Genomic DNA, 22,449 nt, shown 5'->3' with positions numbered 1-22,449 from the left:
AATGAGGATCCCATTAACGCAAGTTATGCAAATTAAATGATAAATCACCTCTTATGGACTCACCTTTTGATGTAAAAATGTTTTAACAATACACCATATATAATGATGTACAATTTATGCAGCGCATTAGGAATTTGGTTTGTTTTCCATCAGATGACGTACATTTTTTAATCAGAGAGCAAATTCATGTAATATTGTATGTGAAGCAGGTGTTCAATGGCCAACTGCACTCCCATGGAGCAAATGAATGACAAAATAATAATTGTAAAAACTGGATCTAAGCCCATATTTTGTTTCAAATACTGTACAGTCTTTAACATGAAAAAATACCATGTTGGCTTCATTAAAGACAAATTTTTACGACAATACTTGGCGGATTTCAAAATACACTGTAAAATTGTAGTGGTAGTAAATGCCGTGGGGCTTCTTGACCATGACTCTTTCCTCTAAAGGAAGCCCAAAAATAAAGCCATATTTCAAATTTTATTACCGCGCGCAGCTGCACTACGGAGCAAATTTGATAATCCATCAGACGCCGTCAGTCGTGTAATTTGGCGCACAGGGCAGATGTACCGTAGTCTGTGTAAATTTGATTTATTGTCTGAGTGAAATGAAATATTTTCTTACTGAACCCCTTAAAGTGATGCGACAGTTGAATATGCGAATAATCCAATTGTTTATTTGCTTCATCACCCAAGTGCAAATCTACACTATTACATCTATCGCTTGCAGTACAACCACACATTGTTATCATCCTTTTTCCACTTAGATGTGAATTATTTTATTGCTATATTGAACAAGTTGCATAAAAACAATCTTGTTGACAACAGTATATAGTTTGTATACTGTATTCACCATATGGCAACAGAGTGGATAATTCAAAGAGGCTGCAAAAGCGAAGCAAAGTCTTTGGCTATCTGGTTATGATACAATTAAATTAGATGATCTTCATCAATCAATATAACCTTTGGAGTAGTAAACATCACAGAAATGAGGTCCTACAAATAATGTAAAAATATTGTAGTTTTCTGTATCAAAATCTTATTCACGTAATGTGAAGGAAATGGTCAGCAGAGAATTTGGAATGCATCAGTTTGTTTTTTTAAACTACAGTGAACCCGCACTTATTTGTGGTTTGGTATTCACATACACAGCTATTTGCTTTTTTTTCCCCAAAAAAATATTGTATGAATTTATGCGAAAGGCAGGCAGGCTGAAGCTCTACTGAGAAAAGTAGTGCTTTGTGAATATTTTGTAGCATCTTGGTGCCACTGAATTTTGTAGAAGGGAGTCAATCGTTCCATTTACGTAAAAATTGTGCTTTCACGCCATGTTAATGCTGTGAAACTACGTTAAGTAAGTTGAAGAGTACCATCCATCCATCAATTTTCTTTGCCGCTTATCCTCACGAGGGTGACGGGGCCTATCCCAGCTGTCAACAGGCAGGAAGCGGGGTACACCCTGAACTGGTCGCCAGCCAATCGCAGGGCACATTGAGACAAACAGCCACACTCACAATCACACCTACGGGCAATTTAGAGTGTCCAATTCATATTTCATGTTTTTGCGATGTGGGAGGAAACCGGATTTCCCGGAGCAAACCCACGCAGGCAAGGGGAGAACGTGCAAACTCCACACAGGCGGGTTCGGGATCGAATCCGGGACCTCAGAACTGCGACGCCAACGCTTTACCAGCTGAACCAAGTTGAAGAGTTCCATTTAGATGAAAAAAAAAAAAAAATTGCTTCTTGGTGTTATGGAACTATGTTGAGGTGAGTTGATGAGCGTCATTGAGATAAAAACAATTTTGGTGCCTAAAAGTAATGTCAACATGAGCCACAAAGGTTCATTTAGACAATACTAGTGCTTTGCTGCCTTTTTTTTTTTTTTTTTTTTTTTTGGAGAGCATCAATTACTGTTAGGTTTTTGCCAATAGTGTGGGTTCAGTGTAGCTCGCAACTATTTGGTGCTGCTTACCATGACACAAAGTGCATAATCTCATCTTCCTTGCTACTTCAGTGAAAGTAAACTACTGTACATGAACAGGAATGTAACACTTTGATAGCGATTGGAATGCTGGAATGATTAGAAGAACAAAATGGAGCCCCTAAAATGTATATATAATAGTTCCAAATGCTTGCCTTTTGAGAAAAGTATTCAATGATGTATTGCAAAAAGTATCCCATACCTGTCAATAAGTACTTCTCCTAATAAGGTTTTTGTAAACATGGCAGTATTAACAGAATGTACGATGTATTCAAACCGGTGACCTTTTTCAATAAATGGACTTGAACACGAGGACTCCCCAATGCAGGTATTACAAATGCTGTGTTTTGGGATCATTTCTTTCACTTGTGCAATTTCTCTATGCCCCCCCCCCCCCCCCCCGTGTGTGTGGTTGAGGTGCATGTTTCTCCCAAATGGGAGGGGGGGAAGTTAGTGTTGGGGAGGTGGGGGATATGAAAACGCTCGAGTGCTGAACGTGGGTTTGTGCTGCGCACGGCTTTGCGTCGTTTCGAGATGATCAAAAGCCTCCGAGGTCCTCTAACTGGATTTCTTCACGCTATGGACGGTCTGGCCTCTTGACTTGTTCAGCACCACCGTGGCCTGCGGAGAGAACAGGAGGAATGTTGGTTTGAGCGCGGCGCTACCTTGACTTACAAGTGTGACAATTTGCAGGTTTTAGCTTTCAGAGTTTTTCAATTTGGGATTTAAACTGATTTTGGGATGTAAATTGGTGAGCATAACGAGGCACAAAAGGAAGCGTGTGTGGTGTCATAACTGTCATGTTCTCAGTTTTGGTTGAGTTCCATCGTCTTGTTTGCTGATTTTGCCGCTTGTGTCCACCTGTGCTAATGAACACATTTAGCTTTAAGGCTTGTATGTGTCAAGCAGACCAGCAAAAGCTCATCCATGCTTTTATCTCAAGTAGATTTGACTATTTTAATGGTCTTCTGACTTAACTCCCCAAAAAGAGAACTTGACTTTTGCTCTTAATAGGCATCATATGATTTAATTTCATCCTGATGACATCATTCCTTATAGAGAGGGTTATATCACACACACACACACCTTTAAATTTGTGTGATACAGCTGCAAATAAGTATTTGAACACCTGAGAAAACCAATGTTAATATTTGGTACAGTAGCCTTTGTTTGCAATTACAGAGGTCAAACGTTTCATGAAGTTGTTCATCAGGTTCGCACACACTGCAGGAGGGATTTTGACCCACTACTCCACACAGACCTTCTTTAGATCAGACAGGTTTCTGGGCTGTCGCTGAGAAACACAGCGTTTCAGCTCCCTCCAAAGATTTTCTATTGGGTTTCGGTCTGGAGACTGCCTAGGCCATGCCAGAACCTTGATATGCTTCCTACGGAGCCACTCCTTGGTTTTCCTGGCTGTGTGGTTCGGGTCATTGTCATGTTGAAAGACCCAGCCACGACCCATCTTCAATGCTCTTACTGAGGGAAATAGGTTGTTCCCCAAAATCTCACAATACGTGGCCGCGGTCATCCTCTCCTTAATACAGTGGAGCCGTCCTGTCCCATGTGCAGAAAAACACCCCCAAAGCATGATGCTACTACCCCCATGCTTCACAGTAGGGATGGTGTTCTTGGGTTGGAACTCATCTTTCGCCTTCTTCCAAACACAGTTTGTGGAATTATGACCCAAAAGTTCCATTTTGGCCTCATCTGACCACAAAACCTTCTCCCATGACTCCTCCGTATCATCCAAATGGTCATTGGCAAACCTAAGACGGGCCTTGACAAGTTGCTGGTTTAAGCAGGGGAACCTTCCATGCTATGCATGAGTTCAAGCCATGAGAGTATTACCAACAGTCACCTTGGAAACAGTGTCTCCCAGCTCTTTTCAGGTCATTGACCAAGTCCTGTGGTACAGTCCTGGGCTGATTCCTCACCTTTTTAAGGATGATGGAGACCCCACGAGGTGATATCTTGCATGGGGCTCCACTCCGATTGAGATTGACCGTCGTGTTAAGCTTCTTCCCTTTTCTAATGATTGCTCCAGCAGTGGACCTTTTTTCACCAAGCTGCTTGGCAATTTCTCCGTAGCCCTTTCCAGCCGTGTGGAGTTGTACAATTTTGTCTCTGGTGTCTTTGAACAGCTCTTTGGTCTTGGCCATGTTACAGGTTTGAGTCTTACTGATTGTATGGGGTGGACAGGTGTCTTCATCCAGCTAAAGACCTCACACAGGTGCTTCTGATTCAGGATAATCCATGGAGTGGAGGTGGACTTTTCAAGGCGGACTAACAGGTCTTTGAGGGTCAGAATTCTAGCTGATAGACAGGTGCTCAAATACTTATTTGCAGCTGTATAACACAAATAAATCATTTAACAAAATCATACACTGTGATTTCTGTATTTTTCTTTTTAGATTATCTCTCACAGTGGACATGCACATACGATGAAAATTTCAGACCCCTCCATGATCTCTGAGTGGGAGAACTTGCAATATAGCAGGGTGTTCAAATACTTATTTTCCTTCACTGTAGTCCTTCAGAAACATTTGCTTTTTTTGTGTTTCTTGATAATTGAATGTCATAGTTAATCACATATGAGTAAACGTGTGCTTGTTCTTATATCGTATTTGAGGTGTTTAAGAGTTGAGATCCTATGTGTATTATGGGAAAAATACAAAAGATAAAACGGGAAAACAGTGTTACAAGCTTAGCCGAGGAATTAATTAAATTCCCGAGTCAAGGCAAGACCGTCTGTGGCTTGGCTTTGCACTTTCTCACAACTTTGCATGTCTGACATGATGTCCTTGTGCTTTGATGCCACTTTGCCGCGTGACCTGTGGTTGTTCAAAGTTCGAAAAGTGGCTCTCTGATGTAGCTCCAAAACAGTGCGCTGAATTTCGCCGCGAGCAAATCAAGTCCGTTGCAGATCTGAACTCACGATTAAACCCCACAGTCGGCTGAGGGGAACGTTGCTTTCTCATTCACTGCCATTGACGGCTTTTTAAGTCAAATATCCATGTTAACTGGGAGGGCTGGCAGTGAATTTAATACTGTCTGATTAAATTCTGTACACTACTGAGTTTATAGTGCAATAGAGAAACTGGAAGAATCACACAGACGGTATATAGGTGGATATCATTGGTACTATATTGGTCTGTTCATACAATAAAGGTTGGGGGAAACTACTTTACACAAATGACCTTACTCAGAACACGATTACGATAAGAGATTGGCCAATAGAGTAAAAGTGTGATTTAAACCTGCTTGCGAGAGCACTGTTTATTTCTGATACCGCCACATTAGATTGTACACGTGTCAGGAGGCCCGAAGTGACCTAATATAGACTGCACAAACACGGTGGCTTACGATAAAGAGCATCAAAGCTTTTGCTGTTATGCTTGGTTTCCTCAGCAATTGAGACGACCCGAGAACAACCTTTTGCTCCAAAGTGGAATTCACTGTAAACGGAAGACAATAATCTAGTGTGCGTGTAAACCGATGTCGTGCTGCAGATTTTTCTGTTCCCAACTTACTTTTATATTAAGGCTTAAACCACAAAAAGTTTTTTTTAATTCCATTATGTATTTTATACATTATTCAAACACATGTACATTGGTTTATGTGTTCAAAGCATGTGGGAGGGGTATTTTAAGGTTTCAACTAAATACAAGTTTGTTGTTGTCTATATATTTTATGCATTATTAAAATAAGTCTACAACATGCTTTACAAAGTGTTTCATAAAAACATTTTCGTTCGATTGTTTCGTATTTAGCATATATTTTATGCTTGTGTTTTATTAAGTTTAAATGTATATGAACCTTGTTGAAGAGGTAATTTAAGGCTTAAATTATGTCACGTCATGTCATTATCCAAGCCGCTTATCCTCACAAGGGTTGCGGGAAACGCTGGAGCCTATCCCAGCTAGCTTCGGGCGAAAGGCGGCGTACACCATGAACTGGTCGCCAGTCAGTCGCAGGGCGGATATCGACATCATCACTGAGTAAGTCTTGTAAAAATTTGTACCAACATTTCAAATTGTCAGATATCAAGATTGTAGATAGCTTGTGTTTCAATGCGGGTTTCAATGTAGGCACTTGAGGCTTTTACACAGCTGGGGCGTATGTAAGTACCAAATGGTATTTCCTTTACAAATGTACTCGGTGAGGCTTGTAACCAGGTGCGCTCTGGAGGCCAGGAATTACGGTATTTAAATTCCCTTATTAGAGCTGAATTCAAATGGAGTACATTTGAAGTTTATTCCAGTTTACTCCCATAGTCTCTCAGTAGTCTCACTCCCATTGATTCCATTGGAAAGTTTCCAATTTTTCGTGGAATTTTGGGGAACATGTGAAAACTGACTTAAATCTCCAACCATGCAGTTATCAGCACATAAGACAACCAAATGTCATCTGACCTGCTCCAGTACGGTACCCGCTGCCTGGTCGATGGCTCCGCCTACGTTCCGGTAACGGCCCGAGTAGCGGATGAAGGCCCACGTCAGCATGGACATCATGACCACGCCCAAGGCGCAGTCGCACACCAGGGCCAAGGTGGCCAGGCCCACAAAGAGCAGCACGCCCGACAGCACGTAGAGGAGGCACACCAGCACAAACAGCACGGCCGGAGTTCGGAAGGCGCTGAACAGATTCTTGGACTATAAAGTGAGAGAAAGGGGGGGGAAAAAAAAAAAATCTGATTTGGACAAACTTTAAAGAATTGTCTGCAACAGCAACACAAGTAATTATTTGTATGCTTGGAATCATGAGGATATTATTTATTGTTCTTATTATCACAACACAGGCATTGTCAACTAACGTGAGTGTGAAATTATCTAATTTCACTTAATTGGTGCAAAAATTATTTATTTACTGCAAATATTGAATATTTGTTCGTCTATGTCTGCTAGTGACGTTTCGTGACAAGCAGAACAAGTTCCCATAAAGTGAAAATCTTTTTTTAAATTGAACTTTCTTAGTGAGACGGGCGTTATATGATGTAATGATTTAAATAAAAAAATAAATCAACATACAAAGGCGGCGCAGTAACCGACTGGTTAGCGCATCCGCCCCACCGTTCTGAGGACTGGGGTTCAAATCCCAGCCGTGCCTGTGTGGAGTTTGCATGGTCTTTACATTTTCCCTGCTTCCTCCACTTGTTGATTCGTTTGTTCATTTATTCATTCATCTTCCATTCCGCTTATCCTCACTAATGTCACGGGCGCGGTTTGGGTCGATCGCCTCGTCGTGGGCTAAAGGCCACGGAGGACGTCGCTCACCTCGTTGTGCTTGCTGAACGACTCCCACATCTCCTCCAGCTCCTTCTCCAGTTGCGCTTGGTATCGGTCGCAAAACTCCTGACCGCCCATCTTCTTGATGGAGGAGAAGGCGTAGAGAGCCTCCTTAAAGTAAAATTGGTGTTTCTCCTCCAGGGACTCGGGAGACACGTAGGGCAGGTCCCCGCCACACATCTAGGAGACAATAAGATTTGAAATGGTCAAATAAGAGTGTTTCATCAAATATTACCTTATCTGCCCCACACTGTAAACTCCATAAACTACAATTTATTATTATATTTAGCTGAATGCACATTTTTTTAAAAATAACATTACAGCCATCCTTCCATTTTCTACACCAGCTGTCCTGTCCAGGGCCATTGGGAGCTGCAGCCTACACTATCAAAACTGGTCTTGAAAAACACAAAGGAAATAAAGGGATGAAAAAAGGAGTATGTAACTTCATCTAAGTAAAATTTTCTGACAGCAGAACAGGAACTTTGACTTGACAAGATCGCTTAAAATAAGTCACAGGTGTCAAACTCAAGGCCCGCAAATCATGTGGTGGGCCAGATCTGAAGCCAAATTTAGTGTCAATTTTCATGATTCTTGTAAAAATTTGTACCAAAATTTCAAATTGTCATATATCATCCTGCCCCCTCCTCCTTCATCAATGCTAGTAAGTCAGTTTTTTTCAGCTTGTCCTGTTATGGGTCGCCACAGCGTGTCATCTCAGATGAAACGGTCATATTTGTTTGGCACAGTTTTTACACCGGATGCCCTTCCTGCCGCAACCCCCCAGGGAGAGTGGAGGCCCCAGTGAGATACGAATTCACAACCCCTGATTTACCAAACCAATGCTCTAACCACAGAGCTATGAGGCCTCCCCAATCAATGCTAGTATGTGTCTTTTATTAAGTTTAGATGTGCCTAAAGCATATGGAAGGGGTCAAACTAAAAAAAAAAAAAAAAATTGTGGTCTCTCTGCTGGTACAGTGGTGCAGCTGGAAAGCATTGGCCTCACAGTTCTGAGGTCCCGGGTCCAATCCCATACCTGCCCGTGTGGAGTTTGCATGTTCTCCCCGTGCCTGCGTGGGTTTTCTCCGGGCACTCCGGTTTCCTCCCACATCCCAAAAACATGCAACATTAACTGGACAATCTAAATTGCCCCTAGGTGTGATTGTGAGTGCGTCTGTTTGTCTCTATGTGCCCTGCGATTGGCTGGCAACCAGTTTAGGGTGTACCCCGCCTCCTGCCCGTTGACAGCTGGGATAAGCTGCAGAAATCCCATGACCCTCGTGAGGATAAGTGGCTAGGAAAATGGATGGATGGTCTCTCTATATCGCAAAAGGTATCCACTGTGGTAGTCCATAGTAGTAGCCTATGTCATCACACCCATGGTGGAGGTGTGTGTCTATGCCCCCCATAGATTTTGGACACCCACACTTTTCAGTCTGTCCACTACTACCCTTTTTTTTAATAGCTTTGAAGGCCAGTCGGGCAGGCCGACCTTAGGACAATGAACCAACCTTCTCCATGTTCCTGTAATACTGATCCTTGCTTGCTGCCACAGCTGCTAGGTTGTTGGCCTCCGCTGTCGCCTGGCGAGACAAGCGCACGTCTGAGAACAGGTAGAACGTGACAACTTTTCATGGTCAGTCAGCGTTTACCATAAGCATACTCTTTGGCTGGGGCAAGTCTTCGCCCTGGTAAATCTTGATGTACGCCTGATGAAAGAAAAACATCACAGTTTCCCCACAGGACGAAAGGTTTTGTGGTGGAGCACATGGAACAAGGAACAGAGGAACATATACACACACACACACACCCAAATGAGAAGACCCTACCTTGAAGTACTCTAGTAGGCCTCTACAAGTGACTTTATTTCCATTGATCTCTTTCTCGGCCAAGTTGTCAGGATGCAGCAGATTGGGGATCAAAATCTTCAGCTGGTCTTTGAACTCAGGTGCCACCGCTGGTAACACGAACGAAAAGGACTTGGAATCGCACAATAAAAGATTGTGTGCAATGAACCCGATGCTATCTCGGGGTTCTTGGCATGGGAATGTGCAGCTTTATTTATTGATGTATCCCTTGTTGTAATGTGTTGCTGCTCCATGTGAAAAGTAATAATAGCAGTTGTTTAAAGTCTTATAAGTGCTCTACCGTTTATGCTTATTTCCATTAGCCTGTCTCTGGCACTTCACTTTGTATCTTATTATGTTACCATTAAGGTAGTGGACTTTTGTTTGACAAAATCACATGCTTTTGTTGAACATTTTGGTGCATAAATATATAATGCTTAATTCTCTCGTTTTTTTATGTTGGTTTTAAGGTAAACTTCAACAGGAAATCAAATAGCTTGAACCAAGCACATGGCTGTTATTTGGAGACCTTCTGCTAGAAAGTCTGTTTTCATTTCCTCAAAGTAATCTTACACTTGTGTGTTTTTGTGTCTTTAGAGTGCGGAAGGGGTAAACTATTAAAAACGGGTATAAAAAGTACAGTTGTACCTCGGTTTTCGAACATCTCTGCTTTCGTACAAATGGGTTTTCGAACGACAATCGGTATTCGAACGCCCCGACCAGCTGACCCACGATGATTTATGTGCTTTCGAACACAGACACGACGTAACGTGTGTGACTGTTACGTGGTACGTTATGTACTTTCTGTGCAAATGAAAAACAATTTTTCTGTTTTATCCCCCCTCATTGTTGCTTGTTTGAAGTTATTCTGCACTTTTGTTAATAAAAAAAAGGTTTACAAGGCTGGGGGCTGAGTCGCCAGCCTAGCATACTCTACTACTAAAGCATACATTTTAAACAAAAAATAAATGTTTATTAAATGATTTCATTATATAAAGTATTTAAACTATGCATGTATTTCTACTATGCAGTTTATTATCAGGAAAAGAAAAAAAAAAAACGCCTTAAAAAACATTTTTTAGGCTCGGAACGCATTATTTCATTTTCCATTTATTGTAATGGGGAAACCCGCTTTGGTTTTCAAACGTTTCACTTTTCAACCGGCCTTCTGGGATGGATTGTGGTTGAGAAGCGAGGCACCACTGTATATCCTTCAATATACAGGGGTTCACTGTCCAGTCCAGTGGAAAATGTATTTTTAATAAAATGAGTTCTCACCATTAAGCTCTCCCTCAAAAGAAGGGCTGGTGGCAACCTTCAAGCCAGGGTGGGGGAGCAAGAAGCAGGAAATGTTGGTGAAGCAGGAGTGGATGTGCTCCCTAACCGTTTGCAGCTCCTCGTGCTGGGCCTCCTTGACCTTCACAAACAAAGCAGGGAAGTTCGTCTCCAAGTGGCACGCAACCTATTTTGTATTTTGTTCCGCACTGTGTTACCTGTAACCGTTTATCCAGGAATTCGTTGCCTCCTTTAAAGCCGTACGTGTATTCGTATGGAAAGCTCCAGTCGCGGATGAGGAACATCAAGGACTGTATAGAGAAAAGGAATATAAAATGAAATACATAAAAACAAAAGCACACAGCCAAATGTGCCAGCTGTCAAACCTGGAAGGGCTTTAGGAAGATTTCATCCAAGGCTAGGCGACCGTATTCTGTGAAAAGCTGTGCATGGACAAGTGGAAAGGCAGACGAATAAACAAATATTACTTTATTGATCCCACGAGGACAACTATCACAGGGGGAATTTGGAAATTTTTGGAAAATGGTCCCATGTCTGAGGGGAAAAAAAAAACCAAAAACAAAACACGAAAGTCCTAAATGTCCTAAAAAATACACTCTTGTACAAGCAGTCCATTCCATAAATCTGTTCCAGGACTTCTATTGATTGTAAAGTGTTTTTTTTATTTTCTGATGAGATTAATTCACTTGAACAAAGTTTTGTTTACGGTTGTTGTTGTTGTTCACTCTCTGCTTCATCTTCATAGGCTGTTTTTTTTTGCCAAAAAGCGATGTAAATATTTTCCCAAACTTCATCAGCGGATAAGCAAGAAAACACATTTTCTGTGAAATTTTTGATAAATTTCATAATGCAGAACTCTGCAAATTAAATTTGATTTTCAAATGCGGGGAAACAAGTTTTAATTTTCTGCTTGAAATAGGATGTCGCAGATACAACAAATGAACAATGCGTTTAGCGTGTATTTTCCCATTGCAAGTCCTTATTTTCAAAAAAATATCTAACTGACTGACTTAAAATGTAATGTTTTTGTGACAAAAATGTTTAGTTTTTTGCTATGTTATGATGATAATGCTTCACAGTGTATTTTGGGAAAACTTAACATCACGGAAATCGGGCCCTAGGTAATATGCAAGGTTTTTTGGTAGCCACGGTGTTATATGTCTTTCCTTTGCCTTTGGCGTTTTTTGGCTTACCAAGTTGAATTAAAAATCCTTCATGTTACCAGAACCGGAGAAAATGTCCAGCTCACATGACCAGTTTTAATTCTACATGCCAAACTTTGAGAAAAACCCCGCTATAATGCAACCTGTAAATCATGTCGTCTTCACGTTTTGGGAGTACTAAGATGGCGGCCAACTGGCATCAACAAATCGACACACCGCGAGATGTGTATGTGCTATCCAGTCTTTTTTTTTTTTTAAGTCAGTGGATCACCACAGGTTCCTAAAGTGTAAGGAATAAGAGTGAATGTTTGTATCTTAAAATTTTATATATATATATATATATATATATATATATTTTTTTTTTTTTTTTTTTTTTTTTTTTTTAATGAAAATGGGTTGGATTCGAGTTGATGAATTTAAACTTCCACGGCAGTGAATGAGTTAATAATGTACTATAAACAACAAAATGTAAAGAAAACAGCATTGAGTAGAGATAAAAACAATACATAATTGAAACAAATGTTGTTGTTGATGTAACATGTTGGTATATTGTTAAGTAACAACGTTGATGTGCATGGATAATAGTTCTACTACACACTGAAACTTAAAATAACGGTTTATGACAATCCGACTTTGCACATACGTTGGAACACATCCATCATTCAGCTTTGCTCATTTATAATTTGAGTAAATATTTGCTTAATGCCTCAGTACATGTTTTGATCGTCTTTGGGCTGGAAAAAAATCTGGATCTTTTCGAATCAGCAAAATGTGACTTCAACCAATTTGTAAACAAACCTGTAGTTGCTGCAGGTCATCTTCCTGGATGTTTTGAGACAGATTGTAGAGCTAAAAACAAGACAACATTAACAACAGTTACTCAAAGGTCCAATTATTAATACATACCTGATATATGCCAGTGAATCCTAAGCGATATAGCCTAAGAAATCATCTGATGTGCCACAAAAAAATGACCCAATTTCACCCAAAAAGTCTGAAAATTATTTATTGGCTACTTATGATGTATGTTTGTTTTTCTAACGATGCCAATAGCAGCATTTTAATGAGCAGCAGAACAACCTAATGCGCTTCCACTAGGTGGCAGTCAGTACATAATTAAGCAGTCTATCCATGTTTTGCTTGGTAGTGTGTGTAAGAGACTTTTCTGAATGTTGCCGTTCTGCTCAATTTTAGACAACAATCAATTGTAAAAATACTGAAACACTAAACACATGGACATATCCATTTAATATTCCAAGAAGGGAAAATTGAGTGCATCTTAAGTTCATCCTAAAATTTCACCAAAAAGCCCAATTTGCCAAACTTTTTGTTGGTATTATAATTGCATTGGCTCAGCAAGGGTCGGAACCGCTGCTCTATGCTGCGTAGTCACCTGAACGGAGCTGGTCATAGTGCTGAGCGCAAAGATGGTGGCGCAGTCTTTCACTGTCGACTGGTTATCAAACGCTCCCTGAGTGTCCATCAGCACCACTGCCACCTGCAGGAGCCCATGCACAAAACACAACATTTACAACAGCATATGGACGTCCAGGAGAGGTCCATGATTATTATATTAAATGTGATGCATGGCTCAAGAAAAAAGCAGATATGTCAGTTAGGAAATCTATATACCGTAACTTCCAGCCTATAAACCGCGACTTTTTTCACACGCTTTCAACTTTGCGGATTATGTGGTGATGCAGCGAAGTTGTGCATTTTTCTAACGGCTGCAAAGGGGCACTCGAGCAGAAAAGGTAAGAGTGAGACCGGTGGAATATATGTGCCGAGGAAGTGACTTTTACCGGTCCGGTGTGACGGTCTGAGCGCTCCCTCGTGCTGAAAAGTCCCCTTGGGATTAATGCACATGCGTGTAGATTTTTGGGAATTTTTCTACATCCGTGCCAGTCTGAAACTTCCCCATCCATACTTTTTCCGCGCATTCATTTTCGCTCCGCGTGCATTTCGCTATGGACGTCTCACAAAGCCAAACACAGCGAATGAAAGAATACAGAAACAAATACGAACGTATTGTTTGTTATTTATCAACTGGAAAGCACGTTCCAGCATTGAACAAGAATCAACAGAGGATTGTTCGGGTATGGGTTCGGGTGATATGACCCTTACTTGCACTGTCCCAAATGTGCCTTAATGACTGAGCCCAAACGTTCGCATTTGATTCTGTATTCTTTCACTCGCTGTGTTCGGCTTTGTGAGACGTCCATAGCAAAATGTGCGCGGGGCGAAAATGAACACGCGGAAAAAGTATGGATGGGGAAGTTTCAGACTGGCACGGATGTAGAAACAGTAGAAAAATTCAAACATTTCTTCGCGCATGCTCATTAATCCCAAGGGGACTTTTCAGCACGGGGGAGCGCTCGGAATGTCACACCGTGACCGGAGTGTGTTACTGCCGTGTCTCATTGATTTTTGCCAGGATATGTTTTTTTTTTTAACCAGCCCTGTTAGCACGGCGGCGCTAGCGTTAAACTCTCTGTGTACTGTCTTTCTTTGTGAATATCTCGTGTTTCAATATTGGTTTTCCAATGTGGGCACTTGCGGCTTTTACACGGCTGCAGCCTATGTATGTACCAAATGGTATTTCCTTTACAAATGTACTGGGTGAAGCTTATAACCAGGTCCGCTCTGTAGGCCGGGAATTACGGCAATATGACTTGTGAAGTGGTAGCTATTAACTAACAGATTTTTATAATGTCACTATTAGTATGGTGCAGTTTTCAACCAGTGTAGAGTTTGCCTCACTAGTAACACAAACGGGGAGCTGTTAGTAATGTTTGGCCCCTTTCATGTAGCAAAAAAAGGTAACAAACTGAGGGAGCATAAACATGCCCTGAATTAGATCTGACGGTGTTACGCTGGTGTACTTAATATTATGGCACATGTCCTGAAGGGCTTATCAAGCATGGCACACGGTGAACACCTCTGTTCCGTCACTCTTCTGGATGGGGAAGACCTCGCTCCAGATCTGGATCCCGGTCGTCTCCGGTTCCGAGCCGCCTCGCCAAGAGAAGCCGGTGAGCGGCTCGTCGTCTCGGCCCAGCCAGTTTTCGTCGCCCTGCGGTGACACGACAGTGTGTGATTGTCGCTCGAGAAAGAGGCGAGGTGGGATCGACCGTGGGAAAAGTCTCATCCCGTCAATGGTTCATCGTTTATTTGGTTACAGTTAAGGCAGCCGTACAAAAGGGGATGAGAAAAACAGTAAAGCCGGTAGCGTCACTAAGACAATAAAAATCAGGTTGTTGGTGCGCTCCACCCTGGCATCTTTCGTCATTTGTTGTCAGCAAACTTGTCAGTTCACATGTTACAGCAGGGAGGGGCAAATCTTTGTGTTTGTGTCTCTTGACAGCTTCTATAGTTTTAGTGCTTCCCTTTTGTTGATTGTTATCCTAAGTACTGCATATAACGAGCTCGAGGAATAACGACCACTTTCTCCCTTAGACTGGCTGCATATTGCAAGTTAGGGCTGGGCAATTATGCAAAAAAAATAAATTATCACGATTATTTTGAGCGATATTGAAATCACTCTTCATAAACACGGATATTTATTTACTTCAAAACTTGGTATTTAGCCCAACTACCAAAACTCAACTTTAAATATAACTTAAAAGAACAAACAGAAAATAAATTACCAGTATAACAGGTAAAATATTTTAAAATAGCAATACAAATAAAAATATACAAAGAAGGTCACGAATGAACATTATTCATCTGTCCATTTTGTAAGCTGCTCATCCTCACAAGGATACTTTTACTTTAACAAATCTTTATCATCTATATCTATCTATAATAGGGGTCACCAACGCGGTGCCCGCAGGCGAATGGTAGCCCGCGAGGTATGTTCTAAAAATACACAAATTGTTACTATTATTTGTGCTTTAAATTCTGAATCTGACTTGCTTACATGAATTAAAATTTGAAAATACCTCTAATGTCATTGACTACAATAAATCAAAACAAAAATATTTTATGTACGTGTAATGAACTGAGTCTGAAATTTGCCGCAAACAGGTCACGTAGCCCTTCATACGACCGGTGCTCACGAAGTGGCCCTATGCCTCAAAAAGGTTGCTGAGCCCTGATCTACAATCTATGATCTAATAAATTGGAAGTGCTCGAGCCTATCCCAGCTACCATTGGGTGGGAGGTCGGGTACACCTTGAACTGGTTGCCAGCCAATCCAAGGGCACATAAAGATAAACAACAGTCGCACTCACAATCACACCTAGGGGCAATTTAGAGTCTCCAATTAATGCGTTGCACGATATGTACGTGGTATTTTTTCCAAAACATCCAACTTTGCCAGATTTGAAACAACACTCTTCCCTGGGGTATGTCAAATTTATCCATCCATCCATCTTCTTTGCCGCTTATCCTCACGAGGGTCGTGGGGAGTGCTGGAGCCTATCCTGGCTGTCAACGGGCAGGAGGCGGGGTACACCTTGAACTGGTTGCCAGCCAATCGGAAGGCACATAGAAACAGACAAACAGTCCCACTCACAATCATACCTAGGGGCAATTTAGTGTGCAATAAATGTTGCATGTTTTTTGGGAGGTGGGAGGAAACCGGAGTGCACGGAAACAACCCACGTAGGCACGAGGAGAACATGCAAACTCCACACAGGGAGTGCTAGGATTGAACCTGGATCCCCAGAACTGTGAGGCCAATGGTCTCCAGCTGATCCACTCTGCCACCTATGTCAAATTGAGGAGACAGTTATTTTTACTTTACAGGCCTTTTTGACTATTTTGCACATGTTGATCTACCCTGCATAGGGTTTCACGTATTCAATCCACAAAAAGTGACGAATATGAAAAGGGGCCCCTCCATTTTGTTTTCCCTTAGCCGGAAAAATTTTGGACCGTGTTCCGCGGTCCCTCACCTTCCTGTACATGTAGCGCAGCATGAAGTCAAGCAGGAAGCTCTTGCCCTTCCTGAAGGCGCCGGCCACCGACAGCACCACCACATGCTTGTCCCGGACGCCGGGGGCCAAGAGGACACGTGCGAGCGCTTCCTCGTCCAACGTGAAGGAGTGCTCCTCCTTGCACACTGTCACGATCTGAACTGGGCCTGGTTCGCTTCCCATCGTTTGTCCCTGCGGGAACGACACGGAGAACGCGCAAGACGTCTGAATTAATAACAAGTTAGCAACATAATCGTTAATCATTCCATCCCTCCGTTTTCTATCAGGTGTTGCTCCACATGCGTAATTCATAAATTACATCGGTTAATTCAAAATTTAGGTGATAATTTGATGTAAGGGGGCTTCTATTGAACGTAAATCTTCTTTTAGAAATTAATTTGTCAGTTTTTCAAGTGATGAATGTAACAAACCATTTTTTTTTTACGTTTCCATCCCTTTATTTAAAAACAGGATATTTCAAATTGACAGTCCCCCTCCCAAAAAAACAAACAAAAAAAATATCACAAAAATTATTTGGATTTCATTACTGGTTTGGTCAGTAACATCCATCAGAAAATGGGTAAAAATGTTGATCGTTGTTTTTCAAAGTAAAAGAAAAGTTGAGTTCTGTGATCTGGTATTTAGGCTTGAGAGTTTTGGATGATCAATCCATCCATCCATTTTCTTTGCCGCTTATCCTCACGAGGGTCGCAGGGAGCGCAGGAGCCTATCCCGGCTGTCAACGGGCAGGAGGTGGGGTACACCCTGAACCAGTTGCCAGCCAATCGCAGGGCAGATCGAGACAAACAGCCGCACTCACAATCACACCTAGGGGCAATTTTTACAGTGTCCAATTAATGTTGCATGTTCTTGGGATGTAGGAGGAAATCGGGGTTCCCGGAGGAAACCCACGCAGGCACGGGGAGAACATGCAAACTCCACACAGGCGGGTCCGGGATTGAACCCGGGACCTCAGAACTGTGAGGCCAATGCTTTACCAGCTGAGACACCATGAAGCCAGTTTTAGGCGAATTTCAATTTATTTAGTCCAGGTTATTAAATTAGTTGTTGATTCATTTGATAATAGAGTGGTTGATGATTTAATTTTTGCACTTTTATTTGAACACTTGAAGAATAATTTATTCTCGCTAATTACCTCATCAATTTATCAGCAAAAAAATGAATAGCAAAATGTGCATGTAAAATGCAGCGTTTACTGTTGTACACCGTCCAGCATCTGCGACTAAGTGTGTGTGGCTTTAAAAGGCGCCATCTAGTCTGGTGAGTGATGTGCGAGTCTTAATTACTATGTGTACATTTTACTTTGACTTTTTTTTGTAATTAAATTGTTTCGTCGTCAACTTTCACAAAGTATAGCTCACGGGTTTTGTCGCAAATTGTTAAGAATGACCATAAGTTTTATTGTGGTTAGCATAATTGTGGGTCACGTCTTCAACTAATCTTTCCTAATGTTGCTACAATCGCAAAATTAGAAGGACATCAACAACTAGCAACATATTCGTGTGCTGCCCAGAAAAGTCGTTCCCTACTTGGCATTTGCCTGAAAAGGGCCAGTACATGACTCCATAAAAAGGAGGACACTTGGAAGCCTACACAATTAGCGACGCAATTAACGCACACTCCGCCGAGGCCCCAACCAGCAGATGGTCATAATGCTCTGTATTAATTAGCAGATATGCGGGTTCCGACGGGTGTCACACTGTTTGGCTCCCGGCTAAGCGAGGACCCTGCAAACCCGTTGCCCTTCAAGGAGCTCCTTTGTTGGTGCCGCCTCTGCGGAGGGAGCAAGTCGGCTCCCACGATGAATAACAATGACGACTTTGTGTCTCGCAACTTTCCTTTCATACGAAACGCAGTTCCATATTCTTAATATCCGGCGCTAGGTTCACGTGCTAGTAGTACCCTAGTTAAGACAATTCAGCACAGCAGTAGCACAACCGTATCTGACTTTTTCAACTACTGTATGACATTTCTGCACACTTGTAGGACAACTTTGGCATTTAGTAATACAGTACAGCCTCGGTTCTCGAACAAATCGGTTTTCAAACGAAAATGTCGAGATTTTTTTTTTTTTGCTTCTGTTTTCGAACTAAAATAAGTACTTCAACGCCCCCAACAAAACCCGGAAATAACAGAACGGGCGGGGTCACACCAGCTGACCCACACGACGCGCTTTGTTATTGTGAATTTGAACGAATCCCCGAAGAAAACCCAGAAATAACGCGGCAATTCGGTTTTCGAACAAATCACTTCTCGAATCGTCTTCTAGAACGGATTGTGGTCGAGAACCGAGGCTGTACTGTACGTGTAGTGAGGCAAAGGCGATGAAATATTTTTAAAAATACACTCTCTCTCTCTCTCTCTCTCTCTCTCTCCCTCTATATATATATATAGATAGACACACACACGGAGAGGGGGGGGAATAGAGGAATTTACACACACATATACCTGTACATATATTTGTATGTATGTATATAGTATGATCGATTATATTGTCATTTATGTTGGATGGACTCTGGTGTAGAGAAATTGAACCGTTAAAATGTTAAACCAAGGCGTCAAACTCATTTTTGTCGCCGGCCACATTGTTGTTACACTTTCCCTCAGAGGGCCGTTATGACTGGGGAACAGAAATATTTAATCGTCTCACCATATTTACATCATCAATTTATGACAATTTGAAATTTTGGTACAGATTTTTTTCCAATGACTCATGTAAATGGACACTAGATTTGGCTTCGCAGGCCACATAAAATCACGCGGCGGGCCAGATCTGGCCCCCGGGCCTCAAACTTGACACCCGTGTTAAACGCTCAACAATTGGGATTAGCATTAGCACACTCGCAATTACCATTTTTGGTCAAAGACGTCAACTTTCCGCGACCCTCGTGAGGATAAGCGCCAAAGCAAATGGATGGATTGAAGCGCTAACTACCATTCAGCTCACTCATAATAATCATGTTATATTTACGTTACACATCTAACAGTGTCTTAAAAGTCTTTTACAGACTTACAGACACTCTTCTGTTGGTTTTGACAAACTTGGCCATTCACTGCATCCGTGTGCAACACGGGTTGCGGTGGTGCAAACATGGTGTCAAGAGAAGCATTTTTGGGGGCATCCCGTGGCGCTTCCAGGCAGAAATTTTATCCATCCATCCATTTCCATCGCCGCTTATCCTCACGAGGGTCGCGGGGAGTGCTGGAGCCTATCCCAGCTGTCAACGGGCGGGAGGCGGGGTACACCATGAACTGGTTGCCAGCCAATCGCAGGGCACATGGAGACAAATAGCCGCACTCACAATCACACGGGCAATTTAGAGGGTCCAATTAATGCTGCATGTTTTTGGGATGTGGGAGGAAACTGGAGTGTAGTACTACTAGCACAGAGCTTCATGTTAACAGTAACATAGTTGTTCTAGCATGCCGAAGTTGTCATACAAATGAGGACAAAGCGCATATTCATACTTGTGCTCAATACAATTCTCAAGTATATCAGATAAATGCTTGAAGGATTTTATAATAAGCAATTCTAGTACTAATAGTGCTAGTACCCTCTTTGTCCTCACTAGTAAGACAATTATGTACACCAATAGGAGAACAACGTTCACTAGGATGATAACTGTTACTTTTTTCTTTTATGATTACAATATTATAACCAGGAGTCCTTGAAGTACCACCAGCGCAGTGAGATACTTTGCTGTTGAATTACAAACTTGGAAGGTTAATTCGTGGGCAGCGTCCCATTTTTGGGACATCCTGATTTTCACGCATTGTATCCTTCAGTAGATCAAAAATATTTAAGTGTTTTAATCTGAAGCCATAATTTGGTATCAGGAGAGGATAACTCATTATTTCCCTTTCCTTCCTGACCCAACATGGCTGCCTCAAGTCCACATGGAGCGTTTTTCAAGAGAAGAAAGGGAGAAAGGTCAGTATGTAACCAAGTTTGTCTTCAAAATGCTCATCCATCAGTATTATTATTACGTAAGTGTTGTTCTAGAATGAGAATGAATTAATAAACATATCTCTAGTATGTACCACTTCACAGAACTGATAACATACGCGTCCCAGTATTGGGACGCTGCCCACGAGAGGGTACATCTTTTTTGCCCTTTGTTTTATGTTTTAAACAAAAAAGAAGTGTTATTTCCTTGATTGTGGCCCGTAAGGAGACTTTTATCTAAATAAGGCAAAAAAATTGCCACCTTGCCCATGAATGGGTTAAGGGTGCACTAAATTAACTATTAACAATTAATGAGAAAAAAATAATCATAGCATATATCCATCTTAAAGTCTATGTACTTGTAGGCCAAAAGCGGTAATAAAAGTGTATAAATGGAATTAAAGATAAATATTCATGAAATGTGGGGGGGTGCTCAAATAGTGCTCCATATTTTCATTCCCCACTTCCAAAAAAAAGCTAAAAAAAAAAAAAACTGAACACACCACCCAAAGGGTGTGGTTTGGAGGTAACATGCCAGACATTTCTGTGCAGTGAAAGTTTTTGATACAATGCACGGAATACCACGTTAAAAATGACACAATGTACATTGAGGGTTGTTTCCTTTTTTGTGTGTTGTTGTTCACGATGACGTCCAGTGTGGAAATCATTCGTCGTTAAACGCAGTTGCACGCTTTTTTTTTTCCTCCTGTGCTTTTTCACCGACAATAAAGCACATAACGCGTTGTGAGCCATTTCAACACATCATTGCACAGCTGACGTCTGAAGTAAACATTATGTGAATCGACAGGTTTTATCAAATCATTACTTATTTAGCATTGTAGGTAATAACACGAGCAGAGCAGGGAAAAAGTAAGGCTAACATTTATTAGCCGTTTATAGCAGAAATTCTCGACACTAAATTTTGCACAACTCACAGCGTGGTAGCAGTTAAAGTTTGACGAGAAACTTTACCTCCACTATAATTTTGTTTCCCCCGCTGGGAAATTTTGTGTAAAAGTTCCTCAAAGTCTTCAAAAAGCTTTCAAAAAAACCACCTCGTTGGACTGGAGCTCGCAACAACGTAACTTTTCTTTTTTTCTCCCTCCTACGACTGGCACGAAAACAACCATGACAATTTATCCCAGGCGCTAATCTCACACACTTCCGTGTTAAACCTCCGCAAAGCCTCATGGGAAATGATGTTTTCATTTGCTACTGACGAATTGGCTCATTCAGTCTAAAAACCACAACATCCATAATGCCACTCAATTTCCTTTTGACGGGAAATGTCGTTTTTTCACGTGTAGTTTAGTGTATTCACGTTCACGACGGTCATGTGTTTTGATTTTACACAAGGGGATTAAGGCCATGAAGTGAATATTTATATTTTTAATGTTTTAAATTGTATTTTAAAATTACTGAATTCATTCTGAAATTGAAAAAAATAATATTTCGAAACAAAGCTTGGAGCAAAGTTACATTTTCACCATTACGTACACCATTCTTTTATTTAATTTTGAGCATTATTCTGTCGTCAAAAACATCTTGAAAACAACGTTAAAAAAACTGAAATGGAATTTAATAGTGTGTGTATGTAGCTAGCTAGCAAGATTGCTAGATAAATAATTGATATCTATTCCTGATTGCAAAAAATATATATATTAATCTTATCCACACTAGTTTCTCTTATCTTGCTTTATCCCGGCATTTGTTCACGAAAAAAATTAACATTTATGTATTTTATAAATTACTAGCAGCTTTCAAATTGACACCCACAAAATGGGGTGGGGGGCAATCAGATTGACAGAACGACATTTTATTTTTTTATTAAAAGCACTTGAGTGAAAGCAAAAATGCAATTCACAAGAATTCAGATTATAGGGCAGCATAGTGAAGTGGTGGTTAGCGGATTGACCTCGCAGTTCTGAGGTTGGGAGTTTGAATCTGGGCTCTAGTCTTCCTTTGCAGAGTTCTCAAACA

General features: G+C 41.3%; 1 protein-coding gene across 1 annotated transcript; it reads right to left on the bottom strand.

The window, feature by feature from the left end:
- Positions 1-659: 659 nt before the first annotated feature.
- On the bottom strand, positions 660-21,618 carry atl3 (atlastin 3). Its single transcript, XM_061834182.1, has 14 exons — positions 21,442-21,618; positions 16,482-16,694; positions 14,522-14,656; positions 12,977-13,081; positions 12,382-12,432; positions 10,786-10,842; positions 10,618-10,710; positions 10,403-10,541; positions 9,107-9,234; positions 8,930-8,986; positions 8,789-8,860; positions 7,263-7,454; positions 6,402-6,641; positions 660-2,607 (listed from the first exon to the last, which is right to left on the bottom strand). Exons 2-14 carry the CDS (start codon positions 16,683-16,685, stop codon positions 2,545-2,547), a joined length of 1,536 nt encoding a protein of 511 aa, XP_061690166.1. The 5' UTR covers positions 16,686-16,694; positions 21,442-21,618; the 3' UTR covers positions 660-2,544.
- Between the last annotated feature and the right edge of the window lie 831 nt (positions 21,619-22,449).

This window comes from Syngnathoides biaculeatus, chromosome 11 (assembly GCF_019802595.1).
Source record: "Syngnathoides biaculeatus isolate LvHL_M chromosome 11, ASM1980259v1, whole genome shotgun sequence".
Lineage (NCBI taxonomy): Eukaryota > Metazoa > Chordata > Actinopteri > Syngnathiformes > Syngnathidae > Syngnathoides > Syngnathoides biaculeatus.
This window is presented reverse-complemented; position numbering and strand designations above follow the sequence as displayed.